This window comes from Amphiprion ocellaris, chromosome 1 (assembly GCF_022539595.1).
Source record: "Amphiprion ocellaris isolate individual 3 ecotype Okinawa chromosome 1, ASM2253959v1, whole genome shotgun sequence".
In the NCBI taxonomy this organism is placed as follows: Eukaryota; Metazoa; Chordata; class Actinopteri; family Pomacentridae; genus Amphiprion; species Amphiprion ocellaris.
Window position 1 is genome coordinate 356,708 of NC_072766.1, and position 7,947 is coordinate 364,654.

General features: G+C 37.4%; 1 protein-coding gene across 1 annotated transcript in view; it reads left to right on the forward strand.

The window, feature by feature from the left end:
• The window catches only part of calml4a (calmodulin-like 4a), a 9,749-nt gene extending 2,353 nt beyond the window's left edge, over positions 1 to 7,396 (forward strand). Inside the window, exons 4-5 of the mRNA XM_023269967.3 lie at positions 184 to 372; positions 6,320 to 7,396. Of these exons, the coding sequence (XP_023125735.1) occupies positions 184 to 372; positions 6,320 to 6,417 (287 nt within the window). The 3' untranslated portion in view covers positions 6,418 to 7,396. The remainder of the gene's footprint in view (positions 1 to 183; positions 373 to 6,319) is intronic.
• Positions 7,397 to 7,947: the final 551 nt, after the last annotated feature.

A 7,947-nucleotide genomic window follows, 5' to 3' on the forward strand; every position in this document is an offset into this window, starting at 1 on the left:
CACAAAAAACCATGATGTAAGTAGTGGAGAAGCCTGAGGAAGAGCCACAAGGAAGGAATATATCTTCTGAAAACACATTTTCCTTTCTGGATGACATTTCCAACATGTGTATCCCAAAGCCAGCTGCACTGCATGGATCAGATTTAATGAACAGAACGGCTCAGGACTAATGTTTGTGTTCAGAAAAGGCAGGTGAGCTGGACTTCTCTACGTTCCTGACCATGATGCACCGACAGATGCAGCAGGAGGATCCCAAGACGGAGATCCTGGAGGCGCTGAGGATGACGGACAAGCAGAAGAAAGGATACATCCTGGCGTCCGAGCTGAGAGCCAAACTCACCCAGCTGGGAGAGAAACTCACAGACACAGAAGGTAAATGCTGTTCACTGAGATCTGCAGAATGAATGAATGAGTGAATGAATGAAAGAGGAAGCGGAGGAGCTGCTGTGTTGATGCTGGGTGACGTTTTCATCCAAAAACATCCATAGTAAGCAGGCAGATGGAGGTACAGTGCAGAAATTATAAGAATTAACCCTCCTGTTGTCTTCATTTACGGACACAAAAATGTTGTTTCCTTGTCTGAAAAAAATACAAAAATTCTGCAAAAAAATTCCCCAGAGTTCTGAAAATTTGGAAAAACTTCAGGAAGAACATTCCAATAATTCCTTAAAAGTTTCCCTTAAAAGTTTTATTTAAAAAATCCCCCAAATTTGGCAAGAAACTTCTTGTAAATATTTTCCAAAAAATGAGTAAAAAATCTTCCAAAAAATACTAAAAATATCTAAAGTGATTCCATATATATCAGTAAAACTTCTATTTTTTTAAGAATATTCACAAAAAAAATATTTGTGATTTTTATGTGAATGTTCTTCAGAAACATTTTTAACATTTCTTTTTTTCCACCAAAAATGTTCAAAGTTTTCCCAAAATGTTGAAAATGTGGACATCATAAGTTTCACTGTGAAAAAAGATTTTCTTCCCCACATGCTGTCATTGGCAGGGCAGCTCAAATGAAATTTCGTTGTATATGAAAATGTGCAATGACCAATAAAGATTGATTGATTGATTGATTGATTTTCAAACTTTAAAATGGGACAATTTGACCCACAGGACGACACGAGGGTTAAATAAAAATATAAATATCAAACATCTGTTTTGTTCAACAAAATGTTTGGGGCTCAACAAAAAGAAGTAAGACAGCAGTTTGCTTCAGTATTTTGGAGGTTTGACAGCTTCTAATGAAATTCCATTCAGTTAGTGGAATCATCTTTACCATGGCAATTGATGGCATTTTTAATTCCTTTTAATGAATTAATTATCCAGGCTTGTTTCTACAGGGGAGAAGACTTGAAATCCTGAAGTTTAGGTGAAGAAAAAATAAAGTTTGTTTAGTTTCCTCGACTTAAATTAAGTGTAAATTACACATAATAATAAGTTAATGCAATTACTAAAGTTATTATGTCAACTCTACCCATCAAAATAATGTTTGTAGCTTTAAAAAGTTGATCTAAAATCAGTCAGTTATTTGTTTTTTCTCCATACAACCATGCATTGAATTAAATGGTGGGAATAAGTCCCTTGACTTTTATTTATTCAAGCAAAACAGGCATTTTTCTCTTTCAAATGATGAAGAACGGCAGGAAAATACTCAGATTTATATCCCTCAAATGACTGAAATTGCTAATTGGTGCCATATAAATAAAACTAGATTGAACTGAATTAAAAACCTTCCTGTCAGACGTGGTGAAACAGACGTTTTATCTTTACAGTAGGAGGATGCTGTCGCTGCTGTAGGGCTGTGATGAATATAAAACCATAGAACGGGGTCAAAAGGAGATTTGGAGGATTTTGGATTCAGCCTGTTCTTAATAGATAAGACTATAAATGATGTTTGTGGCGATGAAATTACAATTTTCTCCACCTCAAGTGACAATTCACCACTGCTGGGTCTTTTCCTCTTGTGACGTTCATCTGCTGGATCTCCCCACGGAGGAAAAAAAAAACAATCCAGTGACTCTGACCGTAGAAAGTCTGCCTTTAGCTCCGAATGTCCGCTGAGAATCACAAGCTGCTTCACTAAATCCACTCCAGTCCACCGTCTATCCCTCCACAGCTCCAGAACCTGAGTCCAGCAGCTCAGAAACTTCACTTCTCACTCCCCTGGAGGGAAAAACATTCACCCACTCAGATCCAGGCTGATTTTCTTCCAGAGAAGCTTCCAGAACTGAATGCAAATGTTTTGGCACATTTACATTTTCATTGCAACTGAAATAACTCCAAAACAGCGCTGAATTTCTGTTGCAAAAAGATGTTGATTTGTTGTTGTGCTGATCAGTAGATGGGAAACCTGAAACCACGTCTATAAACAGTGTACCAGGGGTGTCCAACATGCGGCCCGTGGGCCAAAAGCGGCCCTCCAGAGGGTCCAACCAGGTCCTCAAATTGTAAAAATTCCAGAGAAGACATTAAGTGCAGATTGGAAATTAGTAAAATTAGAAATTTAAAATCATTTCTAGACCATGACAAGTTGTTCTGATCAGAAAGTAAAATACTGGATTGTTCATTGTTCTTTTGCCATTTTGCATCTCATTTTTGTAATATTTTGTCTTGTTTTTTGTCTTTTTTTTTGTCTGACGAGTCCCACCTTCAGCGAAATAGAAAGACATCTACAAGTTCACAAAATCGGTAAAGTACAAAACTAAGTGCATCTAATTAGTGTGGGGGCCTGTGAAGGTTACAAAAACCTGTTCAGGATGAGAGCAGGGAAAGAAATCTAGACTGCTTCATCACTGAAAGTAAAGGGTTAAACACTGACTGTCATAAAAGACCAGAGGAAGGAATTGATCTGTAGTCTGACAGCTGGAGAGGAGGTGGAGTTTAAAGTGAATAAGAAACTGTCATTTTATCATGGTGAAGGCTGCTATGAGACAATCAGAAAAAAAAGTTAAAAAAAAAAGACACTGAAGAAGCTCAGTGCTTTAGTTTTGATATAAGTTTAAGGACTGTATTGGAGATCGACCGATATGTTTTAGTTGTATTTAGTTTTTTTAGGCCAATATCCGCTATTTGGAACCAATATTCATGAAATGTGATGTTTAAACAGCATGTGATAGTCATTCATAGCTAGGCTGATCTTTGGAAGCAGCTGTTATTTCATGAGCTTTCTGAGTGCTTTTCAGTGATTTTGTGACATTTCCTAAAGAGCCAGGAGTGCTGTTTCCCTCCAGTCTGTATGCTAAGTTAGCTGCACACTTATTGTAAAGATTTGAGGCTTCATAGATCTTCTCTGGTTATTTCTTGAAAGCAAATAAATGCATTTTCCAGAATCGAAGTCAAACTGTTCCTTTAAGCGCTGCAGTCTGGAGTCTTTCATATTCCGTGCAGCTTGAGGTGGGTTTTCTGACGTGAATGCTGTCGTATCGTTTCATTTCTGAAGTGAGGCATCAAATATGAGCCGGGGGTTTGACGGAAGGACTCCTGCAGGCAGCCCCACATCTGTTTGAGTCTCTCCGTCTCTCAAAGCGACGTCACAGCAGCGTAAAGTTCAAAGATGTGTCAGTAAATGGTTGCTGTGCATTAAAGCTCTGGAGTTAAATGAAGCTCAGCTGCTTCTCGGTGGGGAGACATCTGTCAGGTTTCTGGTCTACTGAAGAAGCAGACAACAATGCTTGGAAGCTCTGCAGCTCTTCACTGGAGATGCTGATACCAGGACTGTCTCACTGTTAATGCTCTAATGCACCATTTGAGTCATCAGGACACTAAAATGATTAAATTAGGTGCCAAAACTTCAGCACAGCTCACACAAATGGAATCAGAATTAACTGAAATACACTCATAGGATTTGTCATCCTTGTGTCAATAAGTAGTGTTCCACTTTTCCTACTGGAAGTACTGCCCCCGTACAACCTCCTCCGGGGCCATTTTCTGCCCTTCATTACTGGGTTTTGTTCATTTGATCAGCCTTGAAACACTACCGCGCTGGTTGTAGCACCAGATGTACTCCGACAATGCAAATTCTGATTGGTTAAACTCGGTGAGGACACCAAGCACCGTTTCTCTCGTCCAGTTCCAGTCTTCTCTCCAACGTTCCCATCCATCCCAGAAAATTCACCATGCAGACTAAAATAAACTGCAGTTGTTCCATTTCCTACACTGTCGCTGAAGTGGAGTTACTTCATTACGTCTGAGCTGATGTTATGTTGGATCTTAAAGATATTGAGGGGACAAAAATATGAATTTGAACAAAATGTGCTTGGAAAATATTTAACATTCAGGCAAATATAAACCAATAATCACATAATTCATCTTGTAGAAGCAACATTTTCTACAGTCCAGTGGATTCAATCGGGAGAAATCTACAAACGGGTATTTTAGGAAGCAGCATCCTTATATGATGAGGTATGGGTTAAAATTAAAACCGCCAACGTGGCAGTTTGGTTGACGTCACGCCTTAAGCTCACACATATTGTCAAATACATATTTCTAAAGCTCGATAAATGGCAGATATGATGGAGACACAATAAAAGGCTTTCTGCTGGAGCAACATAATACACGCAAGTCTTCAATTTAAAGCTTTGACAAGAGACAAAGGTGATTTTTCAGTGGCAGCTTCATCAGGTTTTAGTAACTCCAAAGCCGCTTTTAAAGTGTCCGTACAGCGAGGCAAAACAAACAAAAATCCTTTTAATAACAATAATAATAATCTGCAGTCCTGCATTTACCAAGATAAATGAAAAAAAGTGACAATACAAATTCTTTAAAGAATGTTTTGAGTCTTATTAATGTTGGGGAGTGTGTTAGGTTCTTGTAAATGTCTGTGCTACATGCTACATGCTACAAGTTCCTGCAGTGGAAAGCCACCTAATGAAAGCTTCAACTGGACCTTTAACACGATAAATATTCGAGCCTGGCTGATGTTAGATATAAGAGATATGTGATTATCAACGTATTTTTTGTCCACTATGCAGAAAAAGATGTTGAGGTCATTTAGAAAGGGTGTCATTACACGGTTTGTCCAGTAGAGCGGCTCTAACGCCACTGTTTCCAACAGTGTGAGCAGCACATGTAGCAGAGTAAAGCCTGCAGCCCAGCAGACAGTGGTGCGGAGTCAATCAGTGTCTTTATGGTAACTAATCTGTGAAACACGCTGCTGTACAGTCAACAATGACCTACTTTTCCCTTTTCAATATAATTCTAACACACCCTGCGCATATCTATGTATAAATATAAAAAACATCTGCTGATGTATCGATTTCAGACGTTTTTACTCCTAGAAGTCACCATTAGCTCCAGAATCCTGAATCGGTCATAGTAGAAGAAGTAGTAGAAGGTATAAATATCAATACTTTTAACTGATGTAGCCAGAGCAAGTGTAAAAATACAGATTACAAGTAAAATTCCTGCATTCGAAGTACAAATATGAGAACTTGTACCTAAAGTTTCATATATAAAACTACTTCTAAAGCAAAAGTTATGGTTGCTGATTAATATTTGACCATTAATTAACATTTGATCATTGGAAATTTAACTACAGGTTTTTCAGTTGAATCAATAAATTCTTCTCCAGATCATATAAAATCCTAAACCTTAATTTAACCAGTACCGACAGATTAGAGATAAATGAAATAAAAAGCAGCATTTCCACCTGAAATGTGAAGGAAGTGGAGGTATGACGCTGCATAAAGTGGACTTTGTGAGTGAATCATCTCAACATAACAGCAGTAATAATAATCATAGGAGGTTTATTGTAAGATTCAACTCTAGTATGGAATGACGTTTATTACTAAATACACAAGTCTATGCATATTTCTATTAATCATGAAATATATAAATATGGCCATGAATAGATAAAAGTAAGTTTTTATTTAAGACTCTAAGACTCTACTTTTGTTTATTTGGGGGGATTTTTATTTCCTAATGTCACATTTATTCATTCGATACTGAATAAAGCACTATTTCATACTCTGGAGGCCTTTGGGTGAAAATTGCTCATTTTAAACAAGTTCTTGTTGAACTGAGCACAAATCCTCAATAAAAATGGTAAATTATTTCATTTTTTTGCGATTGCTGGAGCATTTTTGAGCCGATGACAACTGCAGGAGCAACAAGCAGCATCTCAGTCTGAGATTTATTGTAAATTAGCTCAGTCAGAAACAGCCTCAGAAAAACTCTGAACCGTCGACTCTCAGCCTCAAACTGCTTCTGACTGAAAACCTCCTCGCAGCTCTGAATAATCCTGGTGGCAGACTAATGGCTTTTCAGATGGTTTTCTTTTGTGTCTAGTCCACTTATTGTGCTGTTTTCTGTCTTCCTCGTCCAGTGGATGAGCTCTTCAGAGAGGCAAATGTCAAGTCCAACGGGATCATCAACTATGAGGAGTTCACCCAGATGGTGACGCTGCCGCCGGTCGATTACTGAACGTTCAAGGAAAGAACACACGGAAAGAGCCTCAACACAACAGCCAGAGGGACTTCAAATACAAAAAACTGGACAGTTGGAAGAAAAACACTGGATTAAATTAGCCTGAAGATTGAAAATATTCTTTGCTAAGTTTTTCCTTACTGTTTAATTAATACAAACGCTCTTTCCTGTAACTCTCCACAGCTTTTCTCTATGACTGAACATGTTGTGAAGCTCTGCGGTTATAAATTATTCTATATTTTAGAGTTTATTATGGGAGACAATTTCAAAACCAATAAATCGTCGGTTAAATCACTTCAATCTGACCCTCTTTCACCTGATTAAATCCTGAAAGCTTCACATGCTTGTGCTTGCTTCTAAGTGATAAATTAAACTTTCATTTCATGGTTTAATTTCCACATATTATTAAACTTCATAAGCCTGTATGATAGAAGCTGCGAAGTTTAAATTTCCTTTTTATCTGTCAGTTTGCTCTACAGGAAATTGTCTAAAAAAAGAAAGGTTTATTTAGTGACTTCTAAGTTAAATTTTTCCTCATAAGAAGATGGTGTTTGCAATGTCAAAAAAAATCCATATTTAATGACTTTTAGTGACTGAATCACTAATGGGCTCAAATAAATGATGACCTTTTCCTCCAGAACATGGAATTGTTTTAATAGCGCATCAAAACAAAGTCTCAAGTGGGACTTTGTGAGGAAATTGCATTAGTGACTGCTTTGGAGAACATATTTAATAACTACTAGGACTAAAACACGTCACTGTGACATCAGTGGTTGACCTGGTGCTTGGAAACCACATGATTTTTAAAACATTTCAAGAAACTAAACTGATAAAATGAAAATAAGAGTTTTCCTGCAGTTAAAGGGCTCAGAAACCTTACACTCAAATGTCATATTAGAAATATGAGAAAGTCTTTGTTGCACACTCATTTTGGCAATTACTGTCAAATTCTCCAAAATAAAAGTTTTTTTTCCAACTAGTGTTTTTATTTTGCCTCTGAAAGCAAAAAAGAAGACAAATGTACAAAGGGCCCTGTTTTTCACCAGATATTTAGTAAAAGCGTTGAACATCAGATTGCTTTTGATAAAAGCGTCTGTTAAATAAAATTGTGGAAAAGCAGCGATAATAACTAACGATACTAACAACGTCTGTGTGTAACATTAATTTGCCTAAACTTACCTTGTTGCTTTCCTACCATGACATGTTGGACTGACTCATTAACGGCGTGGCCAATTGGCACATTTGATTTTCAGCATTTTTTTATTGTTTGGATTATTGGTGGAATTTTCCCCCAAAAAGAAATAAAATCAAAAATACCCTCTTGCACCCACTCTGATTGGTTGTATGTCACAAGAAATAGCCACTCAGCACTGAAGGATGAATGCTATAAACAGGTAAAACATAAAATACTCTTCAACAAAGCTTTATGTTGGAGTTTATTTTTCCACCTTCTGACACCAAGATTGTCATTTCTGCAGCAAACACAGGTAGACACGACCAGACGTTTGGATGCACCTCCTCATTTAA